Raw genomic sequence first — 21,046 nt, forward strand, 5'->3', positions numbered from 1 at the left:
TTAATTATTTCAGTTACACCCACTCTAATTATAGGTATATAAACATTTCTAGTTAAAATATCATCATTTGATTCAGAGTTTAATGGTTGACACCCTAAATTTGAAGCAGCTTATACATATTTTTCACATATGGCATGGGAGTACTCTCAGAAAGTCACATTTTAAGGTATGCTAGAGGTTAGTTAGGATGAATGCAAAATAAAGCAGTTAACCAGTTTATTACGACTATTGTAGAAAGGATATAATAAATTATTAATACAGGGCAGATGTCTCACAGTGGACTTTGGGGGATATTTAGAAATTGGCATATTTAGAGTGAATGCATGACATAAAATCAATTAGAATGGACTCAGTGGTTAGAGTTTGGCAGATGTCCTGAATCCACAAAGTTCCAAATAACCACTAAACTTAGGGCCTGATTTCTGGTGGGTTACTCCATTACAACAAGGACAAATATTGCATCTACCGAAATCTAAATCCCCAAAGGACATAATGGGATATCAGTTTTGGTGGACGGGATATTCCAGTTCGAGTTACCAGTCTGCCAATTTCTAAACCAGAGCCTTAGTTACCAAATAAACAACTAAATTGGATTATGAACAGGCCTCCTTCATGTATTTGTTTTGCACACAATCAAATTTTTGGCACATACAATATCCGCTAACAATATAGGCTGACATTCAGCATTGCCATGTTGAACCCTTGAGCATTAAACAATGATGATGCATTCTTAGAAATGGTTGGCATAATCTATTGTCCATAATTTATTTTTTAATAGCAAAAGAGTCTTTTTTTAATAGATTACTTCTGAAGTTCTAGTGACAATTTGATTAACGGGATATTTTAATGATTCTATAGAGAGTTTTTTGTACATTTCTCCAAACGGTACAGTATGTTTTTTTGTGCATATTCAAATAAAGTGTAACAAAAAGAACTGGAAGCTGGTGGATTGTGTCAGTCATTTTAATGCCATACAGTCAAAAAATAACGCTGAAAGCAGAAACAACTGGAACTGAAAATAATTTCCATGTGCCATATCAAAATGTACAAAATCCTTTTAAAAATAAAAATACATTTTCATGTATAATATACATTAGAAATACACATGAATCAAGGTATAAAAATAAATATTCAATAATATAACTACAGTGCAATTTACATAATTATTTTAAAAATTCATGCTATAAACTTTTATCATTTAGATTCTTTTTGTGGGGTAGTGATCCTCAGACTTCTGAAAGTGTTCTTAATCTTTGGCTTTTTGGATCCTACAAAATAAAAAATCAGTTTGTGAATGGCATTGTTCTATGAAAAACATGCTCAGCAACCATATAAAAAAATCCGCTTGTGAAATCGTTAATGTTTCAAAATACCAATTATAATGTACACTTAAACTAGAATTCAATATGTTTATAGAAGTATGTCACATCAATAGTCCACTTCAAAATTTCATAAACAGAAACAGTCTGACTAAATTTATGAGAAAATTTCACAGAACTGCTAATACTTTTACTGGAATTGTCCTGCTTTCAATTGAAACTTCATGTAGAGTAGTAGTTTCTCATTGGAAGCATCTTTTCCAAGACTAATAGGTAGTTGCACTTACCATGGTTATAGAATTGTTTGTCGTAATGCAAAAGTCACAAAGTTTTAAGAGTTGTCTACCATCTTGAGTCATTAAGGATAATTTTGGGATATTGATACTACAAAATATGCCTGCTTGGATACCAAGCTTATTAAACTACAGGGCCGCTTTACAGGATTTCCCACCCACACCTCTGAAATCACTAAGTGAGGCACAGAGATTGTAGTGATTTAGGGCATCTGTAAACAAAATTAGTTGCTGTTAAGGAATTTAGCGAGGGCCCCCACATCTCCTGAAACGTATGCCACATTTGTAGTAGCCCCTAAGACAGTTTTTCCATTGCAAACAGTGTCCATAGTCTCCCTGCCCATTCTGACATGGAGGGTATCTAGTTAGTATTCCACTTCAGGGCAAACAATTGTTAGAACACTAGAGACATATTCATTATTAAACACCAGTCGTTCAGTGACAAGCTTTTGACTTCAGGCGGTCTTACACTGAGAATCAGCGTTACCAAGTCAAGGTGGAATGGGTATCCAACCACCTCCCTGATGTGGCTATGAATGTCTTAACAGAAGAACTGGAGTCTTGGGCATGCCCATCACATTGGAGTCTTGGGCATGCCCATCACACTGGAGTCTTTGGCATGCCCGTCTAGCTGCACACTCTCCAACATAGTTCATCTTGCTGTGCCATACATATGTTGCAGCTTCACAGGTATCACATACCAGCCCATCATTATTTTGTACATGGTTTCACGGTTCTGGGCACTTCTACACAGCAAGATAATATCTCCCCATAGCTTCTCCCACTGGAACATCGAGATCTAACTCACCAGGACCATTTGCCAATGTGTCATGTACGGCTACTCTCTGACACGACCCACCCTCAATAATATAGCATAAACATTGAAGATAAGACCATTTGATCCGCTATATGCGGCAAACAGCTTCTCTCATGCCACAAGACACCTAAGAACCACTGCTTTGGTGGTGGGGTGGAAAGCCCAGTGCCTCAACTGAAAATAGTGGATCCAGTCAGTTTCCTGAAGGTGGTTCTCCTGTTTGCACTGGAGGAAAGGCTTGATATCCCCCCTTAAAAAAGTCCCTAGGCATCCTACAACCTCCGTCTTCCCAATGGATAAAATCACTTTTGTTGAGACCCACGATGAAGTCCCAGTTGCCCAGCAGGGGAGCATGATGGGGAGGGGAATGTTGTAAGGGTCACAGCCCTCATGAGTTAGTCCCACATCCACACTACTGACTTCAGGAGCTCAGAGTAGTAGCAGAATGGTGGCCTTGCATATTTGTTTAGCCATGGTATGCACCACGGTGCCCGGTTCATCACTGCCGCATCCTTGTAGATCCAGTGATGTTCCGTCTCACATAGGGACCGTTCAAAGAATAATCGTAGATGGGCTGCCTGATAATATTTAGTGGTATCCAGCAGCCATACCGGGCTCCTGAGAAGCATCTATTGCTGGACCCTACTTTAGACCTGCACCAGTTTCCCAATCCATATGAAAGCATCTATTTCTGTTTGAAGGCCCCACATGGTATCTGCTGGATCACCACCGATAGAGCCTGAAAAATATACAGTAAGCATGTTGGATGTTTTGCTTGACAACCGCTACTCTACCCAGCTGTGAGAGGAGGGTCCCCTTCCATTTACGCAGATCGCATGAAATCGCATGTATAAGTCTAAGGTAATTTGCTATAAAGGCTAGGAGGTGTGAAGATGCAATGTAGATTCCTAGGTATTTAACTTTCTTCTCTGCCCAGCATAGAGGTATGGCCTTCAGAATCACCAATTTGGAGGCTGCAGGGATTCCTATACTAAGCATTTCTAACTGATTAACCTTGAAGCCAGACACAGCTTCCAGGGCCTCCACTGCCTAGGGAATGGATTGTTCGGGGTCCGTAAAGGTCAACAGGGCATTGTCTGCAAACAAGTGAATCTTATGGTGGTCGGCCCCCAAAGGGCACATCCCTGATATCCCAGTGTCGGTGTATCATAGCAGCTAGGATCTCCATGGAGAGAGCAAAAAGTATAGTTAAAAGGGGGAGCCCTGTCATGTGCCCCTCTTCAGGGAAAGCATGGCAGTACACAAGTCATTCACATGGATAGATGCATTGGGGTCCTTGTAATAAGCTGCTATCCAGGGTTGCATGTTCACCCCTAGTCCAAGCGCTTAGTGCACCTGGAAGAGGTACACCCAGTTGTCCCTGTCAAAGGCCTTTTCTGTGTCCAACGACTGGATCGCAATAGGATTTTTTAGATTATTGGCCTTTTCAATCAGGTGCAGTACCTGTTGGCAGCCTTTCTCTGGGAAACAAATTGCAACTTGTCTGGATGAACCAGGAACAGGAGATGCAGCCGTAGCCTATTTGCTAAGACCCTCGTAAACATTTTCAGATCAGTTCAAGAGTGCTATGGGTCTGTAGGATTCGCACTTGAGTGTAAATTTACCCTCCTTGTAGATTGAGGTGATCTGCGTCTGCTGCATCGAGGGCGTAACAATCCCTGTTTGAAGAAAGGAACTGAGGAGTGTTGTCAATCTCTGGGTCACCTCTGATGAAAAATATTTATAAAAATGATTTGTGAGTTGGTATAGCCCCAGAGTTTCATCACAATGTAGATCTTATATCACTTTCAGGACCTCTTTGGGTGAGACTAATTTTTCCAAGTCTTCTGAGTTGCCCAGCATCAATCTAGGAAAGAAGGCGTCTTGCAGTAACACCTGCACTTTCTCCAAGTGCTGAGGCTCTTTAGTATTTGGAAAAAGGCTCTACATCTCCCAGCCCTGTCCTCTCAAGTTAGCCCCCAATCTCCTCACATGGCGTAATAACACCCGCCAATCAGCAGTGTCATGGATGCCTTGCCAGCAGGGCTCCCGTCCTATTGACTCATTCATAAATGACTGCCTCAGGTAAATGAAAGAACATTTCTACTGACTAATTGGAGTGAAAACGCAGATCCTGATGTGAGAGAGTAACAGCATGGCAAGCTTCATTTCCAGCTGGTTCAGACGCAGCAAACTCCCACACTTTGAGTCACTTTACACAGTGCAAGAAACTTGGTATTCAATCAGACTATTCTGTAAGATGGATGCTTAACTAATGTACATGGGCTCTGAAAAGAGAGGTTACTGACAAACTACAATCTCTACAAAATCAGTCTACCAGACAGAGCCTACAGTCAATCCTGAAAGCACTCCACTCGGTCCCACCCTACTAAATAATCATATTTCAACTTGCTGCACCACCCTCGAACACTGGCTTCTAATTGAAATCCAGCTTCCCATTATACTGTGAGGCAGGTATGTTCACCCATCTTACCTCATCCATCAAAAAATCTTAGAGCAACAGAAACTAACAGACTGATCACTGAAAGTCCTTTGTCCCACACTGTGGAATTCTTTGGGCCCTAACATGAGAGCAGATCTAAACCACTTGTGTTTCAGAAACCTGTAGAAGACTGAACCCTTCAGGCTGTAATTCAACTGAAATGTGAAAAGACAAGAGCAAAGGCTGAAAAATGCTAAGTAGACACAAATTTACCATCTATTTGGATCATTAGTAAACTTTTCATCATCTCTCCTACAGCTTGGCGTGAGCCTTAGTGCTCTGTAAATATCACAAGGCAACATGTGGCTCTCTAAAAACAACTAAAATAAATAAGTTCTTTATATTTGTGTTACATCCCATCTACTGAAAAAGAGGTGACTTGCTAAATGCATCAATATCTTCACAGCAAAATAAGACACAGTATTGTTTTTATCTGGTTTCTGGCCTGGCCTGGCCAAGTCCTATAAACTCCTTTCACTTGCCAACGGAATAACTGCTGGGCCGCTCCCGATTCTTGGACAGATTTAATTAAGAAATACTCTTGCTTAGAAGTGATAACCTACTACGAAGGAAGTGCATATAACATTTAATACCACCCTTTTGCTACTGATCCTTCTGTCTAGTTTCCCGGATCATCAAAGCAGTCACCCTCTCCCTTTTATTGTGCAATGTTTACTCTCATCCATGTACATGAAAGTTATTTTCACGCATTTAACAGTCATGTTTACAACACACATATCTACTTGTATTTAGACCATTGAGCTGGGAATCATTCAAACTTTTCTGTATATTAGTGGCTGACACTCAAGCCATTTGGAAGTGGCTGTCTCTATAACTGAACGATACGTCTCATGTCATAATTGAAGCATACAATAAAAGGAGAGAGAGAAATGGTTCCATAAGTTTTAGCTGCCAAGAGTGTGTTGGTGTACTACCCTCGTCTACTATGTTAGAATCTTTAATTTTCTTTCCGATGGGTACCTGCCTTTTAAGTCCGATTCTTATCAAGCATCAAAAACGCACCGTTTTTAAACTAATAGCAAAATTATATAACCCTTAATTTGAAGGTATTAGAATGATAACCCAGAGCTATATAATTTTGTTAAGTAGTCTGAAAATGTAGGATGTGTGAAATAAAAAGGAACCACCCACCATAGCAGGGGAAAGCAATAGGGTAATTAGCAACTACATCAACATACACTATCTCGTCCTAAACAAGTACTGGCTGCTCAAGACCCAGACTGCTGTGGTGGGAGAAGCGGCCAGCAACTATAAATTCTCGGACAATCCGGAAAAGCTCAAACTACACATCCCCTCAAGAAACATCATACCTGAAACCCAAACCAAAGTGGATACCATCCCGGAAAGAATAACACAGGAGGATTCTAATTCCAAGCAAGAGTTCTGAGAGTTTCGAAAATGCTACTACTAGTTCTCAATGCTAGACCGAACTACACCCAACAGAGAAAAACAATACAAATCTAAAATTAATAATAGAACGAAAATTATGGCATAAGCAAGTACCAACGTAACCAAAGTTGTAAGCATGCACATTCAAATACGAGTAACTGGGATTAATGAACTCCACTTCCTCATTTTCCCGAACTATTGGCATGTTACAAAGTAGGTAGAACCTGTCCGTGCAAGAGAACCGTGAGTGTAATAGCCTACCCGTGAATGCAATACCCTACCCGTGAATGCAATAGCCTACCCGTGAATGCAATAGCCTACCTGTGAATGCAATAGCCTACCTGTGAACGCAATAGCCTACCTGTGAGTGCAATAGCCTACCTGTGAGTGCAATAGCCTACCTGTGAGTGCAATAGCCTACCTGTGAGCGCAATAGCCTACCTGTGAGTGCAATAGCCTACCTGTGAGTGCCATAGCCTACCTGTGAGTGCCATAGCCTACCTGTGAGTGCAATAGCCTACCTGTGAGCGCAATAGCCTACCTGTGAGTGCAATAGCCTACCTGTGAGTGCCATGGCCTACCTGTGAACGCAATAGCCTACCTGTGAACGCAATAGCCTACCTGTGAGTGCAATAACCTACCTGTGAGTGCCATGGCCTACCTGTGTGTGCAATAGCCTACCTGTGAATGCATTAGCCTGCCTGTGAACACAATAGCCTACCTGTGAGTGCCATGGCCTACCAGTGAGTGCCATGGCCTACCAGTGAGTGCCATGGCCTACCTGTGAGTGCCATGGCCTACCTGTGAGTGCAATAGCCTACCTGTGAGTGCCATAGCCTACCTGTGAGTGCCATAGCCTACCTGTGAGTGCCATAGCCTACCTGTGAGTGCCATAGCCTACCTGCGAGTGCAATAGCCTACCTGAAGAAGTTCATCGGAAAATACGTTCGTGCTTTCCAGAAAAATTAACTCTAGGCTACTAAAAATATATATATATATCTTACACTATCTATTCATTCCTTGATACCTTGCTTTACTTTTGGTTCCTAACCACTCTCTAACTGCCTTGCAGCAAACTGCGCTGGGTAGGATCTATTAGTAATCAAAGTAAATACATGAACTATATCAAAATCCTTGAAGAACTGATTGCCTGAAGGGGAGTAGATCTGGGAAGATGCTGGCCTCAACAATTTACTTCAATGACCAAAAAAACTGCCCAAATGAAACTGTTTCCAAAGACTGGAACTAGAATGTGTGCAAAATAGGGCGCCAGAGAATGAAGCCTGTGCCAGAATGATTTTATTTCCCGTTTATGGAAAGTGCTTAAAGATGAAAGTTAAAAATTGTAAGTCTGCCCAGTGTGCGTAAAGGTTGCCAGCCGCGCTCTTTTGAAATCCGGTTTAAGATTGCCTCATTTCCCAAACCCACAGTGGAGTGAGTTAGTCCATTTAATATTGTCGGTGAAGGACTAATTGAACCCCTGGGTGCAGTGGCATACAGCCAGCTTCCACAGTCCTGTCTTTGAAAGTTACAGCAGTTGACTCACAAAAAGTAAGTACCGAGAGAACTGGGAATCTTTGAGGTTTTTATGCTTGAAAATTAGATCAGGAAGTTCAGACAGCTGTTAAAACAATACCCCTAGAGCTACTAACAGCACAAATAGATAGTATAACTCTTTTATAATAAAGTTAGGAGTTTTTTACAGTTAATAAGGCATCAAATGGAACGGAGAGCTTAAAATTTAGAGAATCACATCTGTCAGTATGGACTTAGTTTAGGGAATGAATGCTATAAAACACACGGCCTTGCAAATTACGTAATGTATTAAATAACTGACAAATATGAAGTATACATTAGCTTCACTCCGTACGTAAGGCCCATGCCCAGAGCAGGAAGTCCTTTCAAAACGTTGCCATTTAGTGATATTAGCCTATGGGGCTTCCGTGCTTAATTTGAAAAAAACAATTTAAGTACCAGGGACATTCTCAGAAGGCCACTGCAGCTTATACCACCCTTTGCCCCTGCCAACTCTGCCAATGCCAGTACCAATACAGCCATCACGCTCCTGTAAGAGTGACAATTCAGGTATTATAAATGTTTAATTAATAAGGAATTTTTCAACTCTCTGTTGTTGTACTCATCTCACAATTAGACAAACAGTGCCACCATGTGGTGGACTGTCATGAGTGTCGGTGGTAAGAATAAGTGGCAGCACCACGCACGGCCAACCACCGGCTCAAATTAAGTATAGTGCGGCTTCTTATCCCTTGCTACTTTACTGAGGTAGGTGAAGAAACTAAAGCTTCCTCCCGATCAGTTCTTTTCTTCAAGAAATGAGCGGAGAGTAAGCATATTCTTAACTGTGTATATTTAGCTACTGAACTGCTTTAACAAAAGACTGTTTGTGTTCTCTCTTCTCTGTTCCAGAGAACTACTCAAAATGAACTACAGTGGAAAGCCCATAGAGCAGCGGTTCCCAACCTATGGTCCGCAGCACCCCAGGTGTTTGGGACACATTCCCAGGGGTTCCACAGGCCTGGGCTAGCAGGAAGGCACTTCTCCAGCTGGGGCCTCTGGACAGAAACTTGCATGTTTTTATATTTATTACTTCCTTACTACCACAGTTTTAAAAGCATTGCAGAGTTCTTTGTGTTTTAAGAAGCTTTCAGTCAAAAATAAAAGCCTCAGAATAACTCTGGTGATTAATGTACATCCTGGAGAGAGAAGGGAGTTCTGTCTAGTGGGAGATTTGACTCATCTAAGGTAGCGCAGACGGTTAATATGCCTCCTGCAAAGAACATGTATCATGCAAAGAACAGTATTTTATGTGAATAGCACAGTGCGTTACTGCTTTTGTTACTGTGCAGTTCATAAGTTACAATCATAACCTAGCACAGCGAGCTATGTACTGCCATCAAAGAGCTGCATGCAAACTGCAGGGTACAAATTAGAAAGTCATTTTATTCCCAGTCTTTCATTTTCCTTATGTTGCTAAAAAATGGTTTACTTGCGTAGAAGTACAGTCTTATTATTAAAGTCAATGCTAACCACTGTGTTATGTTCTGAATCCTGAGTTTGCCCTTCTCCAGACCAAGCACTCTTAGAAAGTGCCTACCAGTGTGGATGACATGAATTCTACTACACCTTGTGGTCTCCAGTAAAGTGCTCACTCTACACCTGTATGAGAGGTGCTAGAAAACAAACGAATTACATGTGACAGAGAGGCTTGGGAGGGATGAGAGGCCCTTATGGTTTTACTTCCTTTCCCCACCACATATTTAGGTGAAAAGCTTTCTCAGATCTTATGTACCTAAAAAATAAAAACAGAAATCACTTGGGAAATGGAGAACCTGACCTGAGGATTTAGCTTTCCTAAATAAAACCAAACATTGAAAAGTTAGTCACCGGGATGCAGCACCAACCTTCCCAATAATATTTTTCGTTTTTTGCAGATGTTTTCAATATAAAATAATTATATCTTTAGTATTCGAGTAATTGTTTGGTGTGTACTTGTTTGTGCATTTTTTGCGAATTACTGTTCTGTTTGAAATTTAAATCATACAAATTGTTTTGGGATCCCTGGCTTTGCAGTAGTGATTCAGTGGTGGTCCTCAGGAGTCAAAAGGTTGGGAAACATTGACATAGAGAGTGCTTTTTCCAATCAGCAACTTCAGTCAGGAGACAGAGGACAGTGTGCACTCACACCTTGCCCTAATATCTACGAAGTGTTCAAAGGAAAGGTGCTGTAGCAGTTTAATTGGAAAAAACAGCAAGTGTAGGGGCAGGGCGTGGCTATCAATATTTCAGCAGGTGCAGTGGCACCCAGGCTCAGGGATGTGAAGGATCCTGTGCACCACAATTTTGGATATCTTTCAGTTCCCTAACTGGGCCTAGGGGCCTATTTTCTGTGCTTGAATTAGGGTCGATAGCACCATTGGTACTACACTGAAATGCAATCAATACATGTAAAATACATTTATGAACCTTTATTACAAACAGATTAGTACTTTCTGCCATATTTCTTTCACATAAAACACTTTTACTACAATTCATTGACCTGCTCTGAATGGGCTCTTGTGTAGTTATGGCTAAACCAGAACTCCTTTCTTGCCAATATTAGCTCTTACACAACGATTACATTTAGGAGAGCGTGATAATATAGAAAGGGATTTGGCAAAGAAGAAGCCGAAAGAGGAAAAAATACTGTAAGAAACAGTTCCAAAATATGATGGAATATGTTGTGCGAACAGTTTTGCTTTTCAAATATTTAAACTTAAAGCATGGTTTTCAAACAGTCGTGTAGACATTCCACATTTTGCCAAATGTTTATCTACATTGTGAGAATGTGGCCCTCGACAATTTTTTTAAAGCAAACACTTTGACTCTAAAACAGTTTTATTTTTAAATATTTTATATTGTTCGCCTCACTTCTATTTGTCACATGACTAATTTGTGCCCCTTTCCGCCAGTCAGAGTGTGATCTTTAGTTACAAAGATGTTCAATATAGAAGCTTACCTTTTGTACACACTCTGTTACAATCTTTCAAAGAAACAAAGTTATTAGAATTTCCTCCACATCCTGTGTAAACAAACTCTTCACAGGCTTTACTTTCTGAGTTGTAGTGAAACCGAGTAATTGAGGCGGAGCAAGATCCCTCCTCCTTTGGGCTGTGGCAAAAGGAGGGAGAATCTGAAAAAGAAATAGTACCTGCGTAAACTAAAGGCACCATTGGTTAAGATAAATGAATGAATGTCAATGAAGCGCTGCACGGTTAAAGGTTATGCTTGGCGTTGAACTCCTTTGCTGTGCTTTCAGATGCTTTGAGGCACACTTGTAGCATTGCACATGATCATTCATTCACTCTACCGCTCCCGGCTCACCCCGAATCTCAGTTTACTACTATGATCTCCCAAACAACCCTACTATATTCTCCCTCACTTATCTCACCTTTAACTCATCCAAAACCCCTTCTGCTACTATGATCTCCACAACCCCTTTCTACAGACTATTCCTGCCTCCATCTCTCCTTTACTCATCCCAACCTTCATCCTGTTACTATAAACTCCCAATTCACACTTCTGGTTTCTTCTCCCCTCTATCCCTCCATTATTCTATTCAAACCTAACTAACAAACATATCTTTCTGTTCAAAACAACTCATAGCAATACTGCTATTGTACTCATATTTCCCTATACTAATCCACCACTAATCCTTTTGGGTTCTGGAGTAGCATGCTACTCGAAAAGCACTTAGACACCTTGTTAGGGGTAGTATGCACTATATAAATACAATTACAAATCTGTGCCCTGATGCAGGTAGAGGCTTTGTGCAATGCAATGAATTGTGCTGCAAGCAGCCTCAAGATTTCTACAATAGATGAGGCGCACAAAGGGCAGCGTGCCGTGAAATGCACTCTGCTCCAATTATTATTAATGAGGCAGGCATAAAGTGCTCAGCGATTCCAGGGAAGGTCACCTGCACATGCGCACAGCTGTGAGCACTGCAGAGAGCGCAAAATACACCCTTATGCCCACCCTGCCCTTGAAATGTGCACTGTTAATTGCAATGACAATCGTGAATTTGCGTTTTACATTCACAATGTGAGCTATGCTGATTTAAAGAATGCAAAGTGCTTTCATGAATGTGGCACTCTTATCTGGTTCGTTTCCTGGGTGAGTAAGCAACGCAAGAACTGTGCAAGTATACCATTTGTCAAAGAGGAAAGCATGCGTCTTCCTCCAAAAGTCTCTCTAGGGCATATTCTTAAGTCGTGGAGCAGTGCCTTCGGCTATTCATTAATTTATACGTTCGTTCTCTAAGAGAAACCCCATAAAAAAAGAAAGGTTTTGTAATTTGTGTGTCAAGATTCTTGCAAACCCCTCCTCCTTCCCAAGTTACCATTTCTAGATTTTTTTTAGGGTGTGGCCATGAAAAGTAGTATGGCTAAAAGTTTCAACCATGACAAGTAATATGAAGCATGTCATATGTGAGCAAGCACACCACACTCTATTAAAAATCACTTGGCAAGAGCCTCTTCAGTACCCGCAAACACCGTTTACATTGCTTCATTAATCTTTCTATTGTGTTCCCGAATGAGTTATGCTGTTATGCACGAATAGCTGTTATTTTCTTCAAGGCTGAAATGTCATGAAGACATAGGCAAGGGCATGTTGTACTTACTTCCTTTTATTCACAAGTGTATATTATTTCTGGTTCCCATTGTTTGCCCTTCCTTGTAAGCAACTGCAAAACTCATTACATTTTCCATGACCGATATAACTGGCGTATGGGAAAACAAATATAACATTAGGATATCTTAGTGAACTCCCACCCAAGTATAAAAACAAAAGAGTGCGCCTTGGCCTCCACCCTTTGCTGAGTGCCCGCTGCCAGGCCTTTCTTCCGTACTTTTTATGGCTGGGAAAAGATACTCATTCTTAGAAGTCAGCAGTAGTTCGACACTGTGTTGAGCCCTCGACGACATCTTCCAGTGGGCTACAATATTGGGAAAGAACAACACAGGTTGCCCTCCAACTATGTAGACGATACAATCTGTCCAACATGATGGAACCTGGTGCCACACATGGATCATTCACTGCCCTGGTTAGTGTCTCTCTGAAATGGGTTTTGTGTCAGCCTCTCAAAAAGTTAAAAATTTTACCTACTCCAGATAACTTACCAAGGCTAGGCCACAAGCTAATAGAAAATTATGCACCAATCACAAACCTCTCATTGATACCCAAAGAGAAGATATGAGACTTTTAATAGAAAAGGGACAACACTTTCAAATTCTGTGACTTTAAGTCTAGGCACCCATACATAGGTGAGCAGATGTGTCTTTGATAGATAGATAGATAGATAGATAGATAGATAGATAGATAGATAGATAGATAGATAGATAGATAGATATGTGATGCGTCAATGTTCGTAAAATGTTTGTACAGTCTTTAAAGAAGGCATCTGATAGAAGAATGGTTCAAAAAAGTAACTTCTAGTACTTTGACCCTGACAAAAAATCTGTGTGTCGTTTTAAACAAGCACCGCACTTTGGAAAAACAGGTCGATGTGTTTGCAAAGTCATGCAACATCTAATCCGCAGCCCTGAAAATCATTCCTTAGCTTAGTTTCATAGAAAAGTAGGAGTTTTAGAAGTAGGGGCACTATTCAATAGCCAGCAAGACAACTCTAACTCAGTACAGGTCACTGACATTTTAGAAAGACATGCTATCTGCTCCCACAAAGCCTTCACAATCTCACACTGGAGGACCACAGCAACTTCAAGGTGATAGCCCACATTAATTACGTGTGTTTGCATTTATGTACTTGCTGTGAGCATCTTCACAAAAATTATGCACAACTCTTACAAAAGGTGGTGCATGCAAGAGAAAGGATGGAGGTTGCAAAAGCCTTAATGTTGGGAAGTAGGAGTTCTAAGACTCGCTGGTCTCCCACTCAAAACCAAGACACTGTTGAGAAATAAACTGTTGAATACAGTATAAGAATTTATGTCAGTTAGGCATGACATTGGTTTATTCTTGGGAAGGGCTTGGACTGTGGAACGGCAAACCCATGTGTGTATATTGCAGGGGAACCCGGAGTAGTAAAGGATGATGAGTTAAAGATGTGAGGCTGCAACAGTGCCTAGAGGATGAAAGATTTGCTGAAGTGGGAGAGAGGCGAGGCAGTGAAAACATTCTGTGAACCATCATGAACAAATGCCCATATATCAATGTTTTAGGCAGAATTAGCTAATAAACTAAATAAAAAATAGGTTAATGCTCATAGAGCTTGGCAGAGGCGCCTAAAGGCGATCCTATTTTTGGGTAGAGATACATTTTTTTGTAGGGCCAAACCATTGCTTCAGAACTCACTAGCACTAGAATTTAGATCTCAAACAAATATGTGTGTGTTGCCAAACTCAAACTCCATAGGTTCAAATCCCACCTCACCTTTTAATAGTCTCATAAGCAAGCCAGCAAAGCACTGAGAGGTAGTGTCATCTGCAATACTGTTTTAAATCCTAACCCAATAAATAGTACAAGCTAATTTCCTGAGTTTTTTAGAGAAATTCAAGAGTGTGGAAAATGCCCGGGTGGCGTCCTTGCACTAAAGGAAGGGGAAAGGACGCTAAACAGACCTCAGGAACCGGCGCCCTTTGGACAAACAGGAAGGTTTTAGGGTTTTTCCATAATACAGAATGACCAGATATGGGTTACAAGGAAGAGGGAGAAAATGTCAGCGCTTGGAAGCAAAGTGGAAGAAAGAGAGACCACAAAGGCAACCCCAGTCTACACCGCTCCTTTTATTACACATAAAGTGGGAAAAAAACAAAATTTCCTTTCAAAAGCAAGCTAGAATGAATGTTTGGGGGATGGGTGTGCATGCTTACCTTCAACAAAGAGGTTCACAGGCTGGAAAGGAAGCAGTGCAGTGTGACGGAGCTGGATCCTGATAATTTTAGGAGAATTGTCAGTCTATCGCTTGCCTCTGGTTTGGAGAGGCCAGAGGTAGATCACCACTGAATGTTCTGTGGTGGATAGGAAGAGGATGAAGCTATATTTTATATGTGAGCAATCTTTCTAAATGACATCCTGGGGGGGCACCCTATAGCGATTTCCGCAAGCTCCCTTATGACAGTAATACTCAAAGTATGGCCTGGCTGCAGCATGCAGCCCTCCTGACCTTCACATGCTGCCCCTTGCAGAACGACTGCACTAGGCTGCTCGATCGAGCAGTAACATGCAGAAGTATGTTAAATAAATGGCAAACATTTATTTAAACTAAATGAATTACAAGTGAAGAAACAAATAAGGTGTTCTGCACCACTTAACTTCAGGAACGCAATCATGTTTTTTAAGACATTTTATAACAAACATGGAAAAATAACATAAAGCCACTTCAAAATTTAAAAAGTGCATTTCATTAACATGCATATGTTTCACCTAAGTATAGCAGATGATATTGGTGCATTCAGAAGTACTTTTAAAAATAATCGTTTTGAAAAAATTATTTTAGAAACATCCATGCCCTCACCCATCCAGACAGCAATGCTAATAGTGAAGTAAGAGGCAAGTCAGTTGTCACATAGAACCTTATGGGTGATCTGGGTCGGTATTATACATGTTCAGCAATATAATTTATTAAATCAAACACAAGAGAAGGTTTTGCACAGACATACATATCCTGAACTCATGTATTTCAATGCGCTCTTATATGTCGTAATGTACAACAGGTAGCAAAGCGAAATTAGAAAATTGTCTAAGATCGCACAATTTGGTGAAGTGGTGAAGCCAGGATTGATCCTAGGTTTTTTCATTTCACATTGTGCAATTCTATTTCATTCCAATTAAATAATTGTTACTTATTTTTTACACTTAATTCTCTCAAGCTAGCGATAGCGCTAACCTAAATCCCACCCCTCAAAAAGCCCTACTCCCACCATCCTGACATCCATGCTGTCCTCGGGCATACCACAGACCACCCTTTGTGGCTCCTGAGAAAAATGTTGTCTAGTAGCCCATAGGACAACATTTGTAGAAAACACCTTATATGTGTGCAATTGGGATTCACTCCATTCTAGGGCTATCCATTCAGACATGTGATTCTTCTTTGACTGTAGTGTTCGGCACATCAGTCATTCCTCTCAGTTTAGCTCAGTCTGCTTTCATATGAGGGGCATGTCATCATTGCACAAGGCCCTACTCTATTCATAGGACAGTGTGCCATGGGCATATGGATCAACCTCAAACACAGAAATCATCAAGTACAGTAAGTATCGCAGCCTCAGCACTCCAGGGGTACATTCACATATTGGTCACCTTTTACACCCCTTATGTGCGTTGCTGAGGTGTGCAATAAAAGACCACGACAAGTTGTCTTCCTCTAGTCCAAGATCTCTCTCCTGGTCAAGCAGCCTAACAAAATCAGTTTCCTTCTGTATGAAAGACTGTGAACAAGGCCTAACCTGTTTAGGGGCACTTTCTATGGAAACAGGGATTGGATATGATCAGCTGGGACAAGAAAGAGCCTGTTCTGGAGGCGAACTGAGTCAGAAAGAGGATGTTGCTCATGCCTTATTGTCTCTCCTCCAAAAAGCAAAGAGAAAACTCCTCCTACTTTCTAACCTGCGTCATGTGTAACCTGCACAAACAAACACACACCCAGACACACATTTATGCCTATCTAACCTGAGGCACTCTGAAACAGCAAAAAGCTAGAACTGCCCAGTGATGTTGGGAAATCTTACAAACAGGTGGCAATAGTAGGAAAGTTGGGAGAGCATTCTGCATGATGCCTTGAAACAGGAGTACTGCTGCTTAAATGTCAAAGTTTTAGTTTTATTTTAACCGACCCCATTGTTACAGAGTATACGTGAGATTTCGAAACTCCCTGTCTTTTAAGGTTACAACCACGGTTTGAATCGAAATATGGAATGGCTTTGCAATTAGACTGCTCGATCTAGTGGAAACACGTGCACTCTGATCTGGTACTAAGGAAGGCTCACTTCCGGTGCAGTCCTGTCTTCTGAACCCAAGACACTTTCCGTGTGAAATAGTCTCAGTTCTCATTTGTGTACCTCATTATTGCTACTGGAATGGCCCCGAAGGGCAGCTCCCTAAACGTCAAAGACATGCAGGTTCGTGCACATGTGGACGTGAAGAATTCTGTGTGCAGGAGTACGTTTCCGAGGTGCTCCCTAGTAACACAGCAGACAGTCACAGCATTCTACATTTACGTTAATGGTAAACACAGAAAACCCTCACTGAAATCCTTACTTCTTTTAGGAGCACAGTAGTCCATGCAGGAGGCCTCATCATTGAAGTTGTTGTCGTTTCCATAACATCCACCGTACACGAATCCCTCACATTTCTGTGATTTGAGGTTATAGAAAAATCGTTTGAAATAGCCTCGGCAAGGGCCTTCGTCAGCTTCCAACCGGCAAATTTTTGGAACTTCTACAGAGAACAAAACATATAAAATATATTAAATGGCCCAGGTAGGTGTTCATATAAAAAGGGCTGATTCTTCTTAAAAAAAACACTTTCAAATACTTTTAAAATTGTATATTTCTTTAGCATAGACGCTTAAATACCTGCGAATTAACAATATTGTTAATGATATAATTGAATAATTCTCAACATCTGAAAAAAACCTTGAAAGGTGGTAAAGGACTGCAGCCAAAGTTACATTGTGAACTTGTGTTTGGGTTCCAGACTACTGCAGTTCAGCCGTGGGTGTATGGACTCGATGAGGATCCTACAGGAACACATATTTTTGTTTTTAAAAGTTCCCCATAGAATAGGATGCTAAAAAGAATTTGATTGCTTTGAACTGAGCATTATTGTCTTAGCGCGTGAACAATATGTTCCACAAGCTGCCACGGTCTTGCCCTGTCGCAAGATACATTGTCCCCATTTCTTCCACACTCCTCGATTGCAGCGGACTTTACTGACTTTGTTCCCTCCTGGCGCTTCCATCTCAATTTATATTTCATCTTTCTTTGCCTCTCTTCTTCAATCTGCCTCTCTCCTTCCCTCGTTTATCTCTCTACTGCCTGGACACACATACATCCTGCGCCTTACTCTGCATCTCTCTTCTGGCAGGCTCCTCCGCTTCCAGATTCGAGGTAAGACACAACATCTTCTGCAACCGTTTGGGAGACAGCCAGTTGGCCTTGGTTGCTGTTTCTTTCTGTCCTTCCTGAGCTAACCAATTTCCTACAGAAATGTTAATATGCAATATGGCTGCAAGATTCCACAAACATTGGTGCTCAACTCAGACAAGCGATCTGCTATAAAAACAATGCAACATTATGTACAGCAAAAATTCACACGGAGACATGGATTTTAAGGACAGTAAGTAGGAACTGTAGATCCATGTTTGAAACATTTTTGTCTAACAAAACTTAGAATTCGCTAACTCAGCAGCTTCCTGATCAGTAGAATGCAAGTCGCAAAGAAATAAAAATGAACAGCAAATGGGAAAAGTCTTTACAATTCATGAGTGACACTTGACAACTCATTAAAATGTAAAAGGTGCAGAGGGCATTAAAAGGATGCAAATCACCTACTTCCAAGTTGTAATGCGGTATATCAAAACCTTGCAACCGTAATTTCAAGCAATGCTGGTATCCATTCGAATAGTGTAATGTACAAGATAGCTTCCACCCCGTGAATGTGAGTTGATGTCCTTTGTATGAGTTTGGGGGGTGGCAGAGTCGGGTGGAGGGGGCCTGGGGTTTCAGAGTTTCAAGTCAGGGGACTGCTGCATTCTCTCTTTATTGCATTGCCATAATTCCTATTTTATGTAGGGTTTTTTTATTTACAACTGCAGCCCTTCTCCCATTAATGGAAAGGGCCTGCTACTATATTCTGCAAATGCAAGGATGTCGATCTATAGTTTATCACATCATTCCATCCCAGAGTTCGCTTACGTTAAAAAAAGAGTAGTAAACGAAATCCTTGCCTAATTTATAATAATGGGTCCAGAATTCTGAGAATCCCACTATATGCCATTTTTGCACTATAAAGAATTTGTACATCAGTCACAGCATAAAACTAATCTGGGGTCACGTTGCAGATGTTTCGCACAAATTGCACTTGTGAAGTCACCCGAGATGCCACTCGGGCCTGAACATCTTTGATCATACCAAGAAACTCTACAACACTACATGAATTTATTGATGGACAAAATGTGCCCTCCAAATGGTTATGCCAGTGTTTCTCAAACTGGGGGTCGGTCACAAGTGGATTTCTGGTGGGTCACCAAACTCCAGGCCATAAAGAAAGATGCCTTTAAATTCTGTATTTATTGTGTCACATTAACCACACTTCAAAGACATAGGTCAAATATCAGGCTAGGCTTCTGCTGCTTTTTTTTAACATAGTAGCTGGTGTTCGTGAACTCTTGCAGACACAGGGAAAAAATAAAGTGAGTTATGTGATAATCCTGCTGGGGTACATGAAGTTTAAAAGGAAAGCTGCAGGGTGTCACTTTTCCTGATACACAACAAAACGTAGATACCTGTAAATGAGCTGTAATATTCAGCAGTTAGGAAAACAAAATGAAGCATATTTTTCTGTAATTCTGAAGTCTGATGGAAATAAAGATTACAGCAAGATCAGACCAAATCAAGATCATCAAATCAAATCAAATCATTAACATTTATAAAGCGCGCTACTCACCCGTGCGGGTCTCAAGGCGCTAGGGGGGAAAGGGGGGGTTATCGCTGCTCGAACAGCCAAGTCTTTAGGAGTCTCCGGAAAGCGGAGTGGTCCTGGGTGGTCCTGAGGCTGGTGGGGAGGGAGTTCCAGGTCTTGGCCGCCAGGAAGGAGAAAGATCTCCCACCCGCCGTGGAGCGGCGGGTGCGAGGGACGGCAGCAAGTGCGAGGCCAGCGGAGCGGAGGGGGCGGGTGGGGACGTAGAAGCTGAGGCGTCTGTTGAGGTATTCCGGTCCCTTGTTGTGGAGGGCTTTGTGTGCGTGGGTGAGAAGACGGAAGGTGATCCTTTTGCTGACTGGGAGCCAATGCAGGTGTCTCAGGTGTGCAGAGATGTGGCTGTTGCGGGGTACGTCGAGGATGAGGCGGGCCGAGGCGTTTTGGATGCGTTGCAGGCGGTTTTGGAGTTTGGCTGTGGTCCCGGCGTAGAGGGTGTTGCCGTAGTCCAGGCGGCTCGTGACGAGGGCGTGGGTCACGGTTTTTCTGGTGTCGGCGGGGATCCAGCGGAAGATCTTACGGAGCATGCGGAGAGTGAGGAAGCAGGCGGAGGACACGGCGTTGACTTGCTTGGTCATGGTGAGAAGAGGGTCCAAGATGAAGCCGAGGTTGCGGGCGTGGTCTGCGGGGGTCGGTGCGGTGCCGAGGGCCGTGGGCCACCAGGAGTCGTCCCAGGCGGACGGGGTGTTGCCGAGGATGAGGACTTCCGTTTTTTCAGAGTTCAGCTTTAGGCGGCTGAGCCTCATCCAATCTGCGACGTCCTTCATACCCTCTTGTAGGTTGGTCTTGGCGCTGGCGGGGTCCTTGGTGAGGGAGAGTACAAGTTGGGTGTCGTCGGCGTAGGAGGTGATGATGATGTCGTGCTTGCGTACGATGTCGGCGAGGGGGCTCATGTAGACATTGAAGAGTGTCGGGCTGAGCGATGAGCCTTGAGGTACGCCGCAGATGATCTTGGTGGGTTCTGAGCGAAACGGAGGGAGGTAAACTCTTTGGGAGCGGTTAGCGAGGAAGGAGGCGATCCAGTCCAGGGCCTGGCCTTGGATCCCGGTGGAGCGTAGGCGGGTGATTAGGGTGCGGTGACAGACGGTGTCAAAGGCAGCCGAGAGGTCGAGGAGAATGAGGGCGACTGTTTCACCGTTGTCCATCAGGGTTCTGATGTCGTCTGTGACTGAGATGAGGGCGGTTTCCGTGCTGTGGTTGGTTCGGAATCCGGTTTGTGAAGGGTCGAGCAGGTTGTTGTCTTCCAGGAAGGTGGTCAGCTGTTTGTTGACGGTCTTTTCTATTACCTTGGCTGGGAAAGATAGAAGAGAGATGGGGCGGAAGTTTTTCAGGTCGCTTGGGTCAGCCGTAGGTTTCTTTAGTAGGGCGTTGACTTCAGCGTGCTTCCAGCATTCGGGGAAGGTAGCAGAAGAAAAAGAAGAGTTGATGACGGTCTGGAGGCGCGGGGCGATGATGTCGTCGGCTTTGTTAAAGATGAAGTGCGGGCAGG

General features: G+C 42.3%; 1 protein-coding gene across 1 annotated transcript in view; it reads right to left on the reverse strand.

The window, feature by feature from the left end:
* Nucleotides 1–949: 949 nt before the first annotated feature.
* TFPI2 (tissue factor pathway inhibitor 2) overlaps nt 950–21,046 on the reverse strand; it is a 30,872-nt gene continuing 10,775 nt past the window's right edge. The window contains exons 3-5 of the mRNA XM_069211665.1: nt 17,119–17,298; nt 10,859–11,032; nt 950–1,268 (exon numbers count right to left, since the gene is read on the reverse strand). Of these exons, the coding sequence (XP_069067766.1) occupies nt 1,195–1,268; nt 10,859–11,032; nt 17,119–17,298 (428 nt within the window). The 3' untranslated portion in view covers nt 950–1,194. The remainder of the gene's footprint in view (nt 1,269–10,858; nt 11,033–17,118; nt 17,299–21,046) is intronic.

Source organism: Pleurodeles waltl, chromosome 10, assembly GCF_031143425.1.
Source record: "Pleurodeles waltl isolate 20211129_DDA chromosome 10, aPleWal1.hap1.20221129, whole genome shotgun sequence".
Taxonomy (NCBI): domain Eukaryota; kingdom Metazoa; phylum Chordata; class Amphibia; order Caudata; family Salamandridae; genus Pleurodeles; species Pleurodeles waltl.